This window comes from Zonotrichia leucophrys, chromosome 6, assembly GCF_028769735.1.
Source record: "Zonotrichia leucophrys gambelii isolate GWCS_2022_RI chromosome 6, RI_Zleu_2.0, whole genome shotgun sequence".
Taxonomy (NCBI): Eukaryota; Metazoa; Chordata; class Aves; order Passeriformes; family Passerellidae; genus Zonotrichia; species Zonotrichia leucophrys.
Window position 1 is genome coordinate 13376175 of NC_088176.1, and position 20752 is coordinate 13396926.

The 20752-nt window shown below is 44.5% G+C and overlaps 1 protein-coding gene across 2 annotated transcripts in view; it reads right to left on the reverse strand.

The window, feature by feature from the left end:
- The window catches only part of FBXW4 (F-box and WD repeat domain containing 4), a 59123-nt gene that overhangs the window by 28378 nt on the left and 9993 nt on the right, over positions 1-20752 (reverse strand). For both annotated transcript variants that reach the window (XM_064717047.1, XM_064717046.1), the window contains exons 2-5: positions 19249-19344; positions 16358-16543; positions 15056-15188; positions 12453-12547 (exon numbers count right to left, since the gene is read on the reverse strand). In XM_064717047.1, the coding sequence (XP_064573117.1) occupies positions 12453-12547; positions 15056-15188; positions 16358-16543; positions 19249-19344 (510 nt within the window). The remainder of the gene's footprint in view (positions 1-12452; positions 12548-15055; positions 15189-16357; positions 16544-19248; positions 19345-20752) is intronic.

Here is a 20752-nt window from a genome sequence, read left to right on the forward strand (position 1 = left end):
AACTGAAGATTAGCTACAGGCAAGAGGCACTCTGGCATGCTCCATTTGAAAGTGTATTAGCATTCAAGCCAGATACACACATAGAGGAGAAATTCCCCTTCTTCAGAGGAACTGGTTTCCCTTCAAGGATGACTATCTTGTGTTACTCATTTGCTCCTCTCCAAATTTCAGCCTCTCTGGTCCTGTTCCCCTCTTGCCTTATTTTAAACAGTCTGCCAAGCATCTTCTGTGAGGACTGAAGTGGCAAGGAGAATGTTGCAATGGGAGACATCATCCTCCTGATATGTGCCAGACCTAATATAGGAGAAGCCCATCTCTGAGCCATGCTTTCATTTTTATCACTATTTTCTCTAAGCCTGAAGATATTCCTGGAGGCAACACTATGTTCAGTGTCAAAATGCCAAAATTCAGCAGTAAGTGATAAGTCAGAGATTTACATTTATGACTTCTGTAAATTCATATCATCTGCAACCTCATCCCAAGCACATGGATGACAGAGCCTGCCCAGGATGAAGGCAGTGCTGCTGCAAACATCTCCCTCTCTGCCAGGAAACACCTTCTCTGTAGACAGAACCCTTCCTTCAGCAGTTTCCTAAAATCCATATTGATACACTCATGTATTCTCTCTCCTGAGCTGGAACAGAAAAGTTTGTAACTGTAGATTGGAAGAGCAACATACATTGCATACCACACACCTGAAGAAAGTATGCTTTTCTCTTCTTCTTTTTCCCCCTTCTCCTCTTCCCCCTAGCCTTTCCTGAGAGCACTGACTGATAAATAATCCAGTCCATGCTTGGAAAAAAGAAACTGTCCCCCTCTACTTCTAACCAGCAAAACCTTGTCCCTTGAATTCTCTTTGAGTTACTCCTTGCCCCCATTCACACATACAGATGTGCATATAAAGCACATCCATGTCTGCCTGTTCCTCAAGCTGGCACAAGCCATTTGGATCACAAAGCTGCGCACAAGCCCCAAAGCAGCCACCAGACATTCTGTGCTGGAAGTTGGCCATTGTCTTCCCAGGGATATGTGCGCATTTCTGTTGGATACAATAGCTCTAGTTATAGTAGAATCAGGCAAACACACATTAAACAAGTGTTTTGTGCAGCATGGGCTTGATATGCAGTATAAAACAGGCTTGAATTGACTCCATTGATCATAATCAAAAACATATCTCTTTGCTTCAAACAAACTAGTCCATTTTGGATAGTCTAGAAATCTGATTCAGCAATCAAAATTGGAATCAGAAAGTTATCATCACCTGCAGCCTCCTGTATACTTTTTAGTTTCCTTCAGGAAAACTAGGACTAGCAACTGCCTTCATGTGTACACAATCATTACTTTCTTGTCTTAATAAATAAAGAACTGATGCTTTACTATCATTCTTCCTCCTGCAGCAGTCTGAAATCTTTACTCTGATAAATTCAGTACTTTTGCAGTTCTCTCCCAAATATTTTTTTTTTTACTTCTAGAAAAACCAAGGGCAGGGGGGAATCCTCCAAAGAGGCCCAGTGCTTCCCTCCTTGTAATGAAACCCTGTAATGGAATGCCCTGCACTCCAATTAGGAAGAAATGCTAATTTTCTCCAGTTGAGCACCCCCTCTAGATGTATCTAATTTGTTTCACTGCTTTCATCTCTCCCCTCCATCACATTTTCATTTAAAGGTTATGATCTGTTTGTGCCCTCCATGCCGCGCCCTGACAAGACACCCCTATGAGAGGTTGCAGGGGCCATGTCGCCCTTGCTAACCCCCTTCCCAAACAAAAACCAAAGCTTTTTTCCCTCCACTGCCTCTTTAAAAAATGCAGAAAGATGAAGGGGAGGAGCAGGGAATTGGGAAGACAATAATTAAAAATAAGAAGTAAGCCCTCTTGCAAGTTAGGTTGTTGGTTGTTTCCAACAAAAGGTTAGAGACCTTTGCACCATGACCAACACCAGCATGACCAGTGGAGGCCAGCCAGGAGCAACAGCATTACAGAGCTTTGCTACTTCTGCAGATCCATTTAGGAACAGCTGCCATGCAGAATACTCTTTTGGAAAAGGTTTTTAGATGCTTAATTGTTTAGCTCCTTGTAGGTCTTGGGGAATACCTTTTGTCACATTTGTCACAGTTAGAATCTGGTCAGAAAGGACATGAAGAGTTGGGTCAACTGAGGAGGAATTCTCAAAAAAGCACTCCCACTCCTCTCTGAATGGCTTATGCCTTGTTCTGGGACTCTGTGTTCTGAAAATTCCTTCAGAAGCGCAGATACTTCAGACTGGTAGCATAGGCCTTGGAATAACTCTTCATGGCATCCATAAATTTGTGCTGCCATGGCTGTGGCTGGACAGACATGTAAATCCTCAGGGCAGAACCCATCTGGACAGGTTATCCACCCAGAGGAGATGGCACCACATAGGAAAAAGGATCCAGATATCCTTTCTGGTGCCACACCACTTCCCACAGAAATTTCAAAGGGCTTTCTAAGTCACCAAAAGACTATTACTGAACAAAAACAATGAAAAATGCAGACACCATCCTACCTCCAAGCAAAGCCTCTTTGAAGCCTGCTCCAGTATTCTCAAATAAAACAGTATTTGTTGATCTGAACCCACAGTCTTCCCTACATACAAACCCCACTCCTAAGCCAAGCTATTAATTACTTGTGTTCAGCCTCTGCCTCCCTTCATTTCAATTTTCTCCATTAGTTCTTGTTTGTTAGAAAGAAAATCATAGATCTACACTTTCTAGACACAACTTTCACCACGCACCTGTTGTCAACATCCTGTAAGTAGAAAGTGACCAAAGAACCTCTTTGGAGGAAAAGCAACTAAGTGGGCCCTGATTGAAAACGGGTGGAAACTGCTGGGTTGCACTGGTGGCACTGCCTGGAGCAACCACTCTCTTGGAAAAAGTAGAAGAACAGCTGGACATGCTGCCCAGACTGAGCATTGAGTAGCCTGTTCTTGACAGTAAGATAAAGATGGAAAAGTACTGCAAGAGCGTTTTCTGTTATTAATAGGCACTTTGCTAATACTGCTCAAGATAGTCAGCTCCCTCTCAGTCATTTCCTGCTGCAGCCTCTGAATCCCATTGGTCACAGCACTGTATGGTCCATTACAAGCTATTTCCTCTCTGCAAAAGCCTCCAAAAGCTTTTGCAGAAGGTCCTGATGATCTCCCTTCCTGCCTCCCTCTGCAGACACAATTCCTTCATAATTTGACTTTCTGGTACCACAAAAGGGGAGCGGGTAAGAGGCACACAAAGATTTACTCTTCATGGACAGCAGCCTTGCCCCTTCCTCCCCTTCCAGGCCCCCTCTCTATCTGGTCCATGCAAACAAACCCTGAGTGGGAAAGAGCGTTTGGAAGAGGCCTGTGTCTGGGCCAGCCGCCTTTCATCCAGAAGATGCCTCCTCCCGTTGGAAAATACAAGCATTGTGTGAAAACATTTTAATATATTCATGCACATTCCTATAGCTCGCAGGAGCGAGTGGGTCTCAGCACCCTCCCCTCCCTGCCTTCCAAATGATTTTCATAGGCAACGATGCACTGGGAATACCACTTGTTTTCTCGAATGCCCGCGAGTATGTAAATTGTGGGAATATGCAGGCCAGGGGCTGTGGTTTTATTGTGCTGCAGAAAAGATTTTACTAATTACTTGCCTAAACTCCAAAGCAGTACGCCTGCTTTTTTACAAAGCGGGAGAGTGGGGAAGGTGGGGGTGGTGGGAAGAGGAGGAGGGGGACTAAAGAGAAAAAAAATAGCAAGGGGAAGAGAGAGTAAAGGGAAAGAGGGAAAAGGAAAGGGAGCACAAGGGATGCATTTCAAAGTTTCTCCAGCAATTGGATGGGGGGGAGCTGGGCCCAATGTGAAATCATAGAGGTCAAAGGTGGGTCTCCCTCCCTTGTGAGAAAGTGGTGAATCAGGACGGTTTATCAAACGATCATTTTCTTTTGAAACTGGGAGGCAGAGGCTGGGACAATTCTGCAGATGTGCTTGATGAGTTCGGGACAAAAATGGGCCGCCTCCTCCCCCCCTCCCCCCTTTAAAGTCTCCCATCAGGGGTTGCTTCTCCCTCCACTGCTTCCAGGACCCTCCCCTCCCTTCTTCAGTGGTCAGCTGAGACCCCCACCCACTGACCGCCTTTGTATTCCTGGCCTTTGGACACAGTGACAGGGCCCTTTATGAGACCCCAATCAAGACCCCCATGTCACAGGTACCTAGTAGAGATACCAGACCCTTTTCAAATGAGGAACAACAAGGAAAATATGCTGGCCCATTGTCCCAGCACAGCACCAAGGGAGATGAAAGGGACAGGCTGCTCCCTCTCCACAGACTGCCTGCCAATCAACCCCAGTTATTAAGGTCACGATGTGGAAATTCTTCTGACCTACACCTAATCAAAGATGCACCAAGGACTTTTGAGACAACATGGGGGAAGGTGGGAGAGCAAGCATCTCCCTGTCCTCTCCACCCATAAATACAGTGGAGCTTCCACAGCAAATTAGTAGGAGTTACCCCAGCTAGTGCAGCAGCACACTTCCCCCAAGTACCACTAGGGCAGCCAAGCAGAGATTTGTGCTGGCATGCAGCCTCAGGAGAGCTGAAATTAAAAGCATTTCTCACTGAAAAGTTACAGAGTGAGCAACACTGGAGGTGGCTCAGAAGCCACAATTGAGGACATTGTGAGACAAATACTAAGCATCCTCTTTCCTATTACTGATATCTTTGGTTTGCATGGGCTCTGGGTTTCACCAAACATGGCCAGCACCATCCAACAAAGAGTCCTGAAGAAAAACTCAGTAGATGTGAACCTCTGAGTCTCCAAAAGCTGAAGCACCTGCAAGAGTGGATAGATGCCAGCAGTGCAGAGCAGACATTCTGACTCCCCCCTTACATGATACAGGATGGAGATACCAAGATGATGCTGATGGTGGCAGTTTTTAGGACTACACAGAAATATCTCACAGAAAAGAGGTAGGAGCCATGTGCACTGCCAGTACAAAGAGATGGAGACAAAACAATAAGAGCATGGGTCAGATAGGATCAGAGAAGCACATCCCACCAGACAACTCCAGAGCACTTGGAAAATGGACAAGATCAACTGCCTCTGAAAGGTTGCTCTGCATCACTCACTGAGTCATCACCATACACTCAGAACAGTCAGACATAATACTTCAACCTAAAAAGTGACACAAGAAATGACAGACTACAGTCTGACAGTTCACACAAAAAGGAAAGGAAAAAATCCAAACTCCGTAACAGGAACATTATTCAGCATACATAGGATGCTTCTGCAAGTGCATGACTTTGAATTAGGTCCCTCAGAAGAGCCACATGGTATGAGTCATAGCCACCACTGGCACTCTTATGATCAGTCTCCAAGAATCAGAAATTTTTGACCCTCATCTTTATGCACCATAACTACTGTCATTCAGGGAATACCCTTCCTGATCCCATGCCAGCTTGCTGCTCTCATCCTGTTGGCATTCTTTAAAGCCCACCTGGATGAAGGTCTTAGTGAAAGGAAAACAAATTTGGGGTGGTAGTATAGTGAAGCCACAGAAAGTGGAACAGTCACAGCAACCAAGCTGCAAGTTTCCTTATGCTAAACACTGCTCACATGTAGGCTCATTTTCCTCTGTCTTTTAGCTAAAAGATACCAGTGCAGTGCTACTGGAGCCCCCCAATCCTGTCAGACAGCCTGCAGAAGGTAACAGGCTACCAGTGGCGACCAGCTCGGTAAGAGAAGTGGAAAATTTCAAAAGAGCTCTGGGACAAAGACTCATGTCTTTACACAAATCCTACTACATTGCTTCTCCACTGCAAGTAATTGACATTCCTAAAACTATACCTTTCTTCCTTGGCTTTTACACAACTGTTGAAGCAGGTTGAAAACAGCTTTTTTTTTCTGGATGTTGAACCAATTGCTCTTTTATACCAAAAACTGCTTAGCCATGGCAAGGCATGGTCTGGTTTAGGTCATTGCAAGCCAAGATCCAAACTGACATCTCAGACACTGTAAGCTGCAGTGCTCAGAGCAGACATTACTTAAGGCCTGCAGCACAAAAGACAGATATTGCCTTTACTTCAGGGCAATATCCTCCACTATCACCCTCCTTTCAAATGCCAATGGCAGTCTGAGGGCCAGTCTCCTGCTGTCCTCAGAGTGAATCAACACTCCTTTAGAAGGGCCAGGCTGCTATCTTAGGACACTACAGCTTCACTTCCCACCTCAGGGCATGAGCTTGCATCCTCTGAGTGACAGGTTCAGCCTCATCTGGGAGGAGTAACAGTGGAAGCTGAGCCTGCTTAGAGGCACCTGCACCTGGGGCTCTCACCGTACAAGAAAGGTCCATCCCTCTGTGTCCTTTCCCGCCCCCAAAAGCAGTCATTTGAAAGGCGGGGAGGGAACAGACACCACTCTAATTGTAGGAGTGAAACCTGGCATCCTCCTGCTCATCTACCTTTGCACTCCATTTCTGTTTCTCTTTGAACCTCTGGTACAGCTTGTCAGGTCGCTGCCCTCCTGACAGATCAGAAAAAAAAAATAAAACAGTGATTACTATTGTACACTGATATGCAAGCTGGAGAAAGAGAGAGAGAAAAGGAGAGAGAGAACAGCCTCTATGTGTCAGACTATGAAAGGGCTTCGACTGAAGCCACCTGAAAAACAAACCCTTAATTTAAATGTTAATGAAAGTGCTGAAGAGACATCAGAGGCTTTCATTTCTCTACAAGGAACAGAATCACCAGGTCTAGAATTTATGGCCCACTTCACCTCCCCTCTCTTCTTCTCTGCTCCATCAGCCACAGAAGTAAGGAAAGGAAAAAACCCTAATTTTAACATTAACTCCACACTTCCACCCTAGGATGCAATTGCTAAATTATCTGTTGGCAGGACACTGATCAAAGGTGGAAAAACAAAGGCACACTGCACAACCGAGCAAAGGTAAACAGCAGCCAAGGTCTGGTGAAGTTACCTTCTCCTCCTGCAAACTTAAAAAGCAAAAAGAAAACAATCACAAACTGAAAATGGAAACCTCAAACCATAAGGTTGCCAGCCCCCTCAACTTAGTTTCTTCTGTCACATCGATTAAACAGTCATGGATTCTCCTGTGCAAACCATGCAGCACAAGAAAGATGCTTCCTCCAAGCTTTCTGAGACAGACTTTCCCCTCAAGCAAGGGGAAAAATGATAAAAAACTGCAGGGGGAGGAAAAAAAAATTCAATATGCAACACAGCTCAACACGATTAGAAACAGATGTCTGCGTTCCAACTCAGTCAGCTACTGCCTCCCAAAACCTGCTCACCTGCCTGCAACCACTAGTGACTCAATTCACAGTCACAGAAAATATATACATTAGCTTATTGGCCAAAAGTGACAAAAAGGGAGGAAGCCATCAATCATGTGAGCTTTAGAGGGCAAAAGAAAGAAATTGAAGTGAAGAAAGGTAAGCTGCAGCTTCTCAATTGATAGAAATGTTTGCATATTTGTTTGTTTCTAGAGGAGAGGGAAAACAGACACACGTGTTTATGTGTTCACCCACATGAAGAAGACCAAATAGAGCTATTATCACACAATAAAGAAGGTAAAACAAAGTCTTCTTCCTCCTAACATCAAGGGAACAGTCAGGGCAAATGGATAAGACACAGGTGTCATTTTAGCTCCAGAGGGGAGAAACTGATACTCATTTCCTGCTCCTCAGCTTTAGGGTGAAAGAGCACCAAGTCAGTTATGACTATTGCATATACCTAGAAACCCACATCCAGATTGCCCTCTGAGGTCAGTAAAAGATGGCAGTTAATGCCACCACTAACTCTGCACGTCCACTCTGGGATCTCACAGCTGAGCAGGTTCTTCCTGCCCTGCTTAAGAAACAGCTGCAGGTCAGAGTCCCCTCTCAATTATTCAAACCGACCAGGCTCTAGGAAGATCCCCAAGGACAGCAGAGCTATTGCTGCCGGCTGTTTTGCTGGCAATGCACAAACCCCAACAAAAACTCAGTTACTTCTCCCAAGTCCTAGCAGACTCAGAGAGGTTAACTGCACAAAGCAAGGTCAAAGCAGAGCACACTACAGCCACCAGCTCATCTTGATATGCAGTAGGGGAAACCTGCTGATAAAATCGGAGTAAGAAATGAGAGCAGGGGAATATTATCCAACATTTTAACTTCGACCTACCCATTAGGGCTTCAATTGCACAGTTAAAACCACTGCAAAGTTGCTCTGATTCAAATGGGTTGTTTTGCTCTAAGGCGACCTGCAAGATCAGATTGTTACACTTTCACAAGAAGTTTCTAGATAACCATTAAAAAGAAGCCCTGAAAATTAATCATTTTGATCGCTCCCAATGGAAGAGAGGCCCATTCAGTAAAGTAACCCTTCTCTTCCTTCCTTTCCCCAATGAGTTTGGGGCATGCTTTACAATTTGCCTGAAGTTGTCCGTAGATGAGAGATCTCCTCAGATATTACTTCCTCATAATAATCCATGGGAGAGGCAATTAGGTTAAAATCAGCATGTTCAAATACAGGAGCTGGGTCTCAACTACAACACTGCATAAACAGGAGAGCCAGCCTGGCTTTTTTAATTTGGCTGTTCATGTAAGTACATATTTTCCTTTAAATTAAGCATCCAATGCAGACAGCTAGTCTTCAGTACAAACTTTCCTTCTCTCTGCAGTTAACCTGCACTTCATCAAGGCAATATCCACAAGGAGAGGTCATCTCTTGCAGCAGACTAATGACAGAGTCAGAAAAGAAGAGACTGTCTCTTGGGCTTACACACCCAAAGCATGTTTCTGTCACAGTAGGGCACTTTATGATTGCCCCAAAGTGTACCAAGGGTTTCCTAGCTCTCTATCTACAGCTGAAACCTGGCATCCTGCTGCTCATCTACAGTTGCACATTGGAAACCATTTGTGTGCCTCTGTCTTCTGTTTGCTTCCTTTAAAATCTGACACACTTTGAGTACAGCACCTCATGATAAATATTTAAATATTTAAAAATTAAAATAGCAAAGGCCAGTGGCCAGGCCTGGCAGGAGAAGTCAGCTTAGATCTGAGTACTTTTTTAAATTCAACATTAAAAAAATCTGGATCCAACATGAAAGTTCACTTTTTTCTTTCCCCTCCACTTTATATTGTATACTGCTCCCATCTCTTTCCTGGCTACTGCCACCTCAGGGAACCACAAAGCATGAAGGTTCCACTGCTCTACCAGAAACTCCTGAGTTTGCCTCACTTTACACATTTGAATTGGTCCACTGCACTTAGTCCCTGAGCACACATAAGTCACTGCAGCAAGCACCAGTAAATGAAAGTTTAACATCTGCGTGATGCAGAGTTCAAAAGGCAAATGAACTCGTGGGGGGAAGAGGATGATGAGCAGCTAAGAGATGTAGTTTAGGGTACACAGCAGAGTAAGTACAGCATTTTACTAAGCCATGGAGAAGGACAGCTTCAGAGATCAATTAAACCAGTGGCTGAAAGAAACTGAGGTACCCTTATTTTAAGTATCCTACTTTAAGAATTCTCTCAGTCTCCTCTAGTCACTTATGAGACATGCAATGTGTGACCTGCTATTCAAAGCACACCAACCAGCATAACTTTGCAGACTTGCTGAAAACCCAGAATGAACACAATGCCCTCCCATCCCCATTACCCTGCAGAGCACTGTTAGGGATTCCCAAAGCAATGAAGCTCCAATAACACACACAGATGTCAGGACACTTCCATGGCTGAAAAAGTTATGTAAAGGACTAAGCACAGTTTTCCCCAGCACAGTATGAAGAGATGATCCAATATTCTTGGTACCCTTTTAATATCTTTCCCCCTACTGAATCTCTCTTACAGGAATCATTCTGTTTGCAGATCTAGAAACATCCAGAATAGCACCACGACACTAAGAACAAGGAAGCCTCCTCCTCCAGCTCTGCACATCTACAGGATGATCTCTGTAGTGACACAAGGAAACTGGACAAATCAAAGCAGAATACCTAAGAGAAAATGCCTGAAACCAGAGGAGCTGTGCTCTAAGAGAACAAGTCTCTAACATTTAGCCTGAATGTACAGGCACTGTTCTCTAGAGTAGTAGCCCAGCAGTGCAGGACTACAGCAGGCACAGCAAAACCCAGTGGTGGGTCAGAAGCATATGGGATACTTTGTAAGAAGCTTCACATACTTTGTAAGAATACCACCCGGACTACTCTAGAGAGGCTAAGTCCTGGCAAACTTCCAGGTCAGGAAACTACAGCTGCTGCAAAGCAATTCTGAATGGCTAGAGTCGGAGGAGCCTTCCTTGCTCCCACCCCACTGCACAGAACTGCTTTGAGCTCTGTGTGTCCATAGTAGAGACAGCTGCCATTTCTCAGCAGCAATGGGCCAAAATACTTAGGTGGTTGGAGCCTGATTCTCCAGCAGTTATACAGCAGTAGAACTACCTGTCCTTATGGAGGAGATCTCAGTTTACATCAGCACAATTGAGAAGGGAGAATCAGAAGGTCATGTTAAATGTTTAGGAGGAAGTGGAGGTTATAGGCCATGTTCAGCCTCACTGGGGAACAAATGTATCCAAGCTCTGCCTAGAAGGATGGGGACTGCAAGGGAGGAAAAGCTTTAGACATAAGTGCATAAGGAGTGCATATGGGTGAAATATGGGCTCTTACAAATAAAACAGAAACCACAGAGCTCCCCAAAGCAGACTTTCCTAGAAACCAGATATTATCTTTTTGATACTCACGCTCATTAGACAGCAAGTAATAAAACCTATTAGTGAAAAATTCATCTCCCCTGCCCCTTGCCCTGGCCAACCCCCACCACATGCCCTCCTGCTCTGATCCTCTCTCTCTTCTAGGATGGCTGCGATTTGTTCTGAGAAGCGACAGGTTTATAGGTTAGCTGACACCTTCTCTCTGTGGAATTTTAATTAACTTCTCCCATCGTCAATATGTTAAGGAGCAGGGTTCCCATTATACGAGGTCAGCAGCGTGTTTCAGGCCCTGCTATATCAGCCGTCAAATTGAAGAATTAATGACGTGGCTAATTGGCTCTAATTCTCCACACCCCCCTCCCTAAAATATGGAGGGGTAAGGGGACGGTGCAGTAGGCTGGGCTAGTGGGAGAGGCTGGTACAGTCCACGGTCTCATAAAAAATGAGAGTGCACAATTTAAACCCACTTGTTCATGGGTTAGCTGTTCCACCACCTCCAATTTATCACCCTGCAGGGAGGAAAGGGGGGTGGGGAGACTGAGGGTAAATATTGTGACAGAGAGTGTGCACAAGCACGCACACCACGGAGAGGAACACCATCCTGACAAGGGGCCACGGCAGTAGGTCATCACTTAGGAGTAGGAAGCAGAATGCCACTGGCCTCTAACCAGCCACAGTGCCTGAGCCTGTCAGCCAGAAAAGGGAGCCTTGCAGCACAGAAGACAGCAAAGGGCTTCTCTCTCACATCTTGCAGCAGCATTAGTGCATGTGGCACCTCTTCAAAAACACTAATTGTCTCAAACACTCAGAGCAAAGGAACAAGGCAACAGCAAAATCACAGCAAGCCTGGAGTGCCATTTCTCTGATAAAGCCATTAGTTCTGTACCACTGAGTTTCTGCTGCCTGCAAAACAAGCTTGGAAATCTAACAAGGACAGCAGTTGTGGACAGTATTTTGGTTTTGCACAAGCCTAAAATTCAGCAGTTGTGGACATCACATGAGCAGCAATAGCAACTCTTCTTCCCCTCTTCCCTGAGGTATGCTGAGGAAGAACCTCTCCTGCATGCAGGCCAGTTTAACAGGGAACCAAAGAGACAGATCACTGCTGGTTGTGCAAGATTTTAACAGTGACAGTTTCTCAGATTTTCACTTCCTCAATAACAGGAGCACTTCAAAGAACACCTTGGAAGACACTGGTGTATGTATTGCCCTTGCCTCCCACACTGAAGCTGTACTTGTAGCATTCTGTGCACTAGAAGCACAGAGCTACAGGCAACAGGCTGGAAAAACACATCCCTGAATTCTACTTCATCTTTACCAGTTCAACATGTTCAAAAAAACCTGAGTTCTCTCAAGCAGGGACCTTTTTGCTCAGTATCTCTTCTGCCAGAGAATGAGAATACAAGTTGGCATCTTTTCAGCACAGAAAATCTCAAGAGGATCCAGCTCACTGTTTCTAATTAGCAAGTCAGCGTTCCTTCCTCAAGAAATAATGAACAGATCCCACCTGTGGCACTAAGAGGAACCCAGGGCCACCTTCATGGCCTCTTTATAAGGGGATCATTCTGCTGGTATAGGAAATAAGGACCACATGCTCTCCCCTGAGCTCCTGCTGCAGGCACAAGCACCTGATCAGCCTCCACACAAATCAAGTTCCTGAACCGTCACACTGGTGCCTCACAAAGATTTGTGGACACACAGCCTATGCAACTCCTTTACTTCTCTCTGATGAAAATTGGGAATAAAGAGATGTGTTACCTTAATAATGGGCTGATAGCAATGGACCACACTCGATCCTCTGTGTGCACTGTATGTAGACACTGACCAACTCTGCCCGCGGACAGGGACCAAACCTAAAAGAGAGATGCATGTTATGCCACATCACCCAAAACTGCAGAAGGTAGGATGCATGCTGGTAATGTTGTGCTGGAAGAGCTGCTCAAACTGTCATGCTTACCTTCCCACAGACCCTCTCCCTGAATTACAATTATTTATTTTGGGAAGCAGAGCCTTCAATTGCTGGCAGAATCAAGCACTTGAAGTCAGCTTATAAGTATGACCTTCTACACATTGGCAACAGAGAGCACCCCCATCACCACTTGCTCTCCAAGGGCAGCACTCAACACAAACTCCTCATCTTCTGTAGATAAATAAACAACAACTAGGAGTTGTTCAAATCTGTTCTCTTGAACAGTGTGGGAAGACTTAGTAGCATCCCTGAAATTTTTCCATTAATATTAACTATAAAGTTAATCATTCACCAGCCTGAAAAATATTTTTTTTTATAAGACCCCCCCCTTTAGACCAAGTTTTTCAAGTGCACCCCAGGCTGCTTTCAAACTGGCTGCCCTTGCTCACTGACAGTATGAGAGAATTCCTTCCCTCCCCCAACAATGCAAACACACACATCTCCTTCCACCAGTTCACCCCTTTGTTTCTGGGTCCTAATAGAGGCCCCAAAATTCTTGCTGGGGCCTCTGCTAGTGGCCCTCATTTTCTCCACCTTGCCATCATTCTTGGCCCACAGGACTCAAGCCCCCCAGTTGTCTGTAACCAACCCCCAGTGTTTTGCTTCAGGACTTCAAAGCACGGAGTGCCCTATTTGTTTGTTTGTTGATAATGCCCAGGATTGCAGGCTATTCTTGTCAGCGGGGAATTTAGCACCTAGTGTCAGCAAAAGCAGCAGAAAAGCTTAACTCCTTTAAGGCACCCCTATCTCCTACAGGTTAAAAATATTGCTCAGAGGACACTATCTGCTGCCTATCACACAGGAATGTACATTAACAGCTCTTCAGGGCTTAGTCCTAATCAACACTCAGCAGAGCCCTCAATAGCTTAGACACTTAGAGCCCCTTTAAAAGGTTGGTAGGGATTCCCTTCCACCCTCCAAGAGTCTCATTCATGAAAACAAGACAGCCTACAAAAGGATGATAAAAAATAAGAGGAGAACATCCCCAGAGTATATGCTGTAGGGAGCACTGTGTGGGCAAGATCTCACACTAGCTCTAAGAAAAACAGCTTGAAATTCCCCTCTGGGCTTCAGGAATTTGTTCTCAAGGTCGAGGATGTCTGTCCTCCAGCTGTCAGAGAAGCAGCAAGAAGGCACTCTCCCAGAAAAGAAGATCCACAGACCAGAGAGGAGCAGCACTGCTGAAGTGTGAGACAAAGGAGCATCAAGGTCTTGCTCCCAGGAGGCAAACAGCAATCCCAAAATTGCCTCTTGCATTGGAACATTGCTTGCTTTACTTGGAAGTGATTTTACTCAGGAGTACATCTGCACAGAGGGACCAACAAAAATAAATGGGATCATGCTGCTTCACACACTTCCTACAAAACCTTGAAAGGGACATTTAAGCCTTTCCTTGCTTCAGCTTCCCCTCTTATAAAACAGCAATTAGCTGGTTTTCCTCTTATTTCATGAATGCTCTATGATATAAACCAGGGACCAAGAGTATCTATCAGCCTACCCAGAGCAAAAACCAACATATTCAACACACAGCAACCCTTCCAACAATGAAACAAGTGGTTGTGAAGGTACTACAGGTACTGCATCATGCCAGCAGGACAAGGGTGAAACGTGTGTAGAGCTTCCTAAAGTGATCAAACAGAGCTGATTACAGCTCAGATGAACAACTCTCCAGGTCCACACAGGAACAAAGCATTGCCAACCAGATCCAGATGGACTAAAATCAACAAGGTCCTGCCCCAAAAAGAAATAGCCAAAAATTACGTGACAGGACCTAGTGATGCCAGCTGGAAGAGAAACATGGGAGCAAACAATTCTCATAGTCTAACTTCATTCCTGTTTTTTTCCATTCTATTCCATTCTTCATTCCATTTTTTTTCTCCAAGAACCATTGGAGAAAAAAAACAAAAAACAACAAAAAAACTCCCACACAGATAACTAAACCAAAAAATTAGTAAATAACCACAGATTTGGAAAAAGACCATCCTATCCTTTACAGACATTGAATATATAACAGAGAGTATGTTAAACTACATTGAAATGTCAAATCACAAAACAAGGATGGGTTTGAATTCCATACAGCAAATTTCACACTAACTGGCAAGCATCTCCACTACAGTGTAGATGGATGTACAGGGAAAGAAGAAAAACATCAGCTGCTGCCTTCTGCACTTCCAAGTTTAAGGCAGCAGCTGATGCTGTAAATTACTGCCAAATCTCTTTCTAACAAGCCTGGCAGAGCAAGCATCTTTTCAGAGACATGAGCCAAGACAGTCAGCATTCCTCCTACAAGGAGTACAGGGCTCACAACAGTTCTGCTGACACTTAAATATTCATGGCACAAGACCTCTAAGTCACCTCTACAGCAGCACCTGCTGAAACTCTCCCTGCTCACCTTCGCCGTTCGGTCCCGGGAGCCGCTGACAATGAGGCCGCCTTGGAAGTCCACACAGTTCACCTCCTGCTCATGTGCAGAGAACTTGACGCTGTAGGAGCCATGGAGCTTGTGAAGGACAATACTTCCATCCCTGAAAAACAAACCCACAGGCAGGGAATTTGTACCTCTTGGACACGCACCTTCCACTAATGCTTTGGAGTGCTACAAAAAGACCGGGACTGGTCTCTGATGGACTGAAATTCATGCAGCATTATTAACCCTCCACTCTTCACGTATCACCTGTTCTCTTGCAATTCCACATCTGGCCAGTTAAAGCCTGATCTGATGCACATGAAAATTTTCCTGGCTATCTTTCCACCCTTCACTTTGTGTTAAGCTGCAGAAACCATAGCAAAGCAGCCATTCCTCCTCCTACTGCTTGGAGCTTGCCAGAATCCTGTCTGTATGCTGAGTGGCTGGAGTAAGGGAATAAATGAGGAGGACATTCTCACCCATGTCCAAGCCTCAGCTTTTCATTCATTTCAGAGCAGCCATGCAGTGTGCTGTGCTTTGAATTAACTACCCAGACATTTAGACCTTTTTCAACCAACACAGTTACTGGAATTTTAAATGTAGGCCTTCATTTTCACCTGAATTTTGGTCTATAGTTCACAGTGGAAAGTTCACAGCACCCAGGATAGACAGCCATGCTTGTCTCTCCCAATTCTGTGCTTAACTGTTGTGCATATTTTTATAGTTTTAGCCATTAATGAAAGTCCTGTCACTTGCTGTAACTGTAAAAGTCCAGTCAAATGCAAAATGAACTGGAGAAGTGTGTGTGTGCTGGAAGGCCTGGCAGTTTCTCCCCTTTCCACAATTATATCAGTGGGTCTAACAAACACATACTTCTCTCTAGAAAACTTCCTGCACTACTGCAGTCCCAGCTAACCAGCAGTACTGATTATTAGAACAGTCCAGCTACCCTGACTCTAACAGGGAAAGAAATGAAATTTGCACAGCAGTCAGGTTTGCCTGATCAGTCATTCCCAATTCAACAATCCTGTGGACATCCACACAAGTTTACAGAGCAAAGGACACTTTTTAAGGTCAACAGTTTGAGAGTCAGCTCCTTCACTGCTGCAGGAGAAGCTTTTTCAAGCCAGAACCAAAATTATAAGCAAGGAAGCAGCAGCAGATGACCACAACCAAGCATAAGGATGCTGTGTAGCAAAACTGGCTCCTCTGCTCTGGGCTGGAGTTACACAGAATCTTTCCAACTTCAGCAGCAAAACCCTCGGCTCCTTCATTCACCCAACTTACCCCCCTCCACTGACAATGTGGGAGTTGGCAAGAACAAAGCGACACACATCCTCCTGGTGGCCAGAGAAGATGGCCTGAGGGTGACGCTGCAAACCCGTCCCCTCTGCACAGAGCTGGTAGGCCTGGATGTTCTCCGCTTGAGACAGGTAGAGATATTCGCCATCCAGCTCCATCCAGGGCATCAAACTGCAAACAGACAGCAGGTTGGGAGCACGCAGGAGCAGGGAGAAGAAAACAAAACAACCTCACATAGAAAAAGAAAAAAAAATTCCATACGCAAACATATCAACAAAAACAAATGCCTGCTCAAGAAAAGTCAGGTTGGAGCAGCAGGTCACATGCAAAAGCAGGGCTTAATATAGCAGCATAGCTACAAGTGAAGCTTCTCCAGCAACATAAAAAGCAGATTACATTGCTGGCATTTTTCTAACCCAGAGCTGAGGAAAAGGAAGCATGGAATCTCTGAAAGAGAAGATGGCCAAAAGTCTAGTGAACATAGACAGGAAATACTTAAGGGCCCCCGAACCTACACATGAGCTCTGTACTTTTTAAGAAACTACACTGGTGCTGGTGAGCCATGCTGAGCATTTCTAAGATGTGAGGCTGTTGGTGCAAACAGCCACTCTTGATCCTGAACACTATTTGCTGGTGCCCAGCAGAGAACACAAAGCTGCCACTGTTCCTCACACCTCTAAGCAGGGGTGCATGTCACCAGAATACCACAGATCTTCCTACAGACAGAAAGTCATCCCCTCCTGCACTCTGAGGTTACCCAAGAAACTTATGCTCATCATACAGAGGATGTATTGTTCTACATTCACACTTCTTCCCCTGCTGAGCCATAAGCTGTAGAGCAAGCTCTTGGTTTCTCTTGCCCATCTTTTAGAAAAGCCCATACACCCTTTGTGCCCACTGCTTTATGTGGGACAGTGGCAGGTTTGTATGGAATTGTATGGTTCCAGGTCATGAGCAGTGGAGCCAAAAAAACTATTCCAAAGTATTCTGAAGATTGATGTTACATATGGAAAATATGCTTTACTTTCTGGGAGATGAGGAAGAAGACAAGACACTCATGCAATATCTGAATCAAGTCTGACATCTCAAGAAGTTTATTTATTCTTGAAACAAAACCAAAATATAGAAGAAAACAGGCTACAATACACACTTAGGCAGTGAGAGCTTTTCTCTAGATTTTGCTTTTGTGTAGCCAACAGAGAATCAGCAAATAAAATTTCTGGATATAGTGAGGCCAGATACAAAGACACGGTACTCATGTCCTATGGGGCATGGACGTTGGAAATTGTCTCTGCTCTGCAGTCATTGCCAAGCGCACCAATGCCCACAGAAACACCGAGCAAATCCAGAGCCCTTCTACAGAGCAGCCTTTCAGTTCTCAAACTAATCAGGAACAAATGGCTTTGAGAGCAGTGGGGCTTCTCATAAAAACCTGTCTCCCTCTTTTTTTTAGATCATTTATCCTCAGAGGTCACGATTTTCTGTGTCATCAGTCATTACACACAGCCGTACCTTGTAGCATCACAATGAACAACTAGATACAAGCAAGAGGACAAGATTGCTCATTAGACAGAAGGTTCCAGCTTGCCTGTATTCATCTCCAGTAACAGGCCTTTAATCACATGGACAAAGCAGTTGAGTTTATAATATTCATCTGGGACTTGATCATATACATGGAAAAAGTAAAAGGCATCTTTAGAGCAGGAGCTCTGGGTTCAGGCAGGCTTTGATTTCCCCTTCCTTCCTCCACTCCTACGCAGTCCTCTAAAAGCAAGTGAATATCCAGCTTACCTAGACTACAGCCAGTTTCTGCAGCTCTCCTTTTGCAGAAGTTTAGCTTTTTACCTTTTTCTATGGCTTTTTCATAAGGAGAAGTAAAAAATCTGAAGCAGAATAAATGAAAATTAGGAGATGTCATTTGGATGGTGGCCTCATTAAATCAGTCCTTGCCTTTTCACTTGGGAAGCTGGTTTAGTAATGATCTCTAACATCCACAGAGCCTGTCTTCACAGATGGTTGCAAGCACTTCAAAGGCAGGTACACAACCTGCACCAAAACCCACTCTGCTCATTACAGCTGTTCCCAGGACTCTAGGCAAGAAGTGGCACATTATCCACCACTTCAATCTACACAGCACAAAAAGGCATGAAAGCTCAGTAGAAGGTCCCTGTTCTTCAGCAGCTAACAAACCACAGTCTTTCTCATTTTTCCTTCAGTGTGATGATGTGAAGGCTGAAAACTTCGATGTGCAGCTCAGACAAGTGACCTATCTCATGCTTTGCTTTGAAAGCCAAGTACACCTTTGCAAACAAGAATTTAACAACAAGCTCCTATCATTAATGTCAAATACACTTTTTTTTTTAAGTGAAGGAGAGAAGCATGAGAATGAAGGAGCAAAAAGCAGATGAATTGCAATTAGCATTTTAGATTTGTACATCCAAATCAGGATCCAGGATAAATCAGGGAGACAGACAAAGCATTTTGAGGGAACACCTAAGTCCACATCTGGGATCAAGGTGGTCTCATTGTGAGAGCAGGACAAAAGACTGCTCATGGTATACAGTAGACATGAATGCAGCAGTTTGTAGTAAAGGTTGCTAAATGTGACTAAAACTGTACAGATCAGAACAAAGACAAATTCAAATTACTAAGAAAGAAACTCTGGACACTCAAGCATGAATCCCCAGGGCAAGGCAGCAACTCAGGTTACCCCACACCCAGCTAGCCAGGAACACCCAAAATAAGCCAGCAACAAACATTGGTAAGACCCCATGGAGCACAAAGAGCAGGAAACATCTCATTTCAGGGCACAGGCACAAACCCAAAGCCCCACAGCAGCTGTCACATAACAAAGAGTAGAGGAAGGAGCCACTTGCTTGCATTTCCATTTCAGGACTGTCTCCCTCCGGCAGCGTCCGTGCCTCCAGTTCTGAGATACCTTCACCCTTTCCTTCACTGGAATGCCAGGAGCTCTGCAGATAGAGGAGGAGAGACAAGATTAGCAACCAGGACTGATGCCTTCTGGATAACAAATGCATTCAAGATGGCCACAGGTAAGCTGTCACCCTGGTTCCACAATGGTGAACTGACACACACTGATGGTGCAGTGCCACACTACAGTGAGGACATTTGTGAGAGCCGACAAGAAAGGAACACTGACAACAGTGAGGTATTACCAGCAAAGAAAGCCACCTCTGATGATCACAAACCTGAAATATGATCAAGACCTGACCAAGTATACTGAATGCAGCACAGGTTCAGACAAAATATAATCCAAACGAGATGACACGAAGAAATCTCCAGAAGAACCAGAGATTTGGGATATCACCCTTTTAATAGAGATTGACAAGAGCCATTTAAGACAAGGACAACACCAGATGGAGGAAACACCAGTCAGGAGAACACTGAAACAAGAAGCCAAAGAGTGTCTATCCAGAAGGACTAGTAAAGAAACTGTTCCAGAGTCTCACCTGTCTGACAATCCCATAACCACATACAATAATCAGAAATAAAGATGAGTCCAAGCAAAAGACAAAATACATTCATGTGTATCAACAATCCAATGTACACACACCCTAAGAAATCTATCCTTTGCAGCAGCTCACCAAAGGATAGAGAATTCCAGCATATCGCTGGAAAATTCTCTCTTTACAGTCAGACAAAGCTACTAAAAGAGAAACTATTGCTGGGCTACAAATCAAAGTTATTGGAATGAGCTGAGACAAACCAAGATCAATACTCTTCAAGATGTGACAAAAAGTAGGTACCACAGAGACCTGGGACCAAGGTCTCCTTAGAGTCTACATTAATATACCCAGCTCAAGCAGCTGTTCAACACCTGTTTTGTTTTCATGATCCAGAGTTGATTAAAGACATGGGAAATGGCAACTTTAGCTCCCATCTTTCTCCTATCATAAATTTAATTATTCAAAACCCTTACTGGAGCTGCTTAAATAGAAAAGATCAGAACACTACAAACAAGAAGAAACTCTAGAAATTATCCTTTGTAACTAGGGGTTACACTTACTAGACTACAAGAGTTTATCCCACATTCATCTGTTTCTCAACAGCCAACACAGCGAGATTCATAGGGAGAAGGGAAGATCCTTGAGAGATGGGAACTGGTGCCTCATCAGAATCAGTTTCTTCCTCCCATCTCTACAGCCCCTCCAATCCACTTCCCAAAAGTAGCATTTTTGGTTACTCTGTCATTTTTAAAACAAAGATTAGCTCCCTGTAAATAAACACCTCCTGCGTTAATGGGTGTAGGAATCTCTAACCTGGCCCTGGGGTCTGGCCAGATTCTTATTTTCCCAGCCTTCCTTCCATAGCCTCAGGCTCCTTTTTTTCTGCTCACCCTTCCCTCCTCTTTTCTATGCT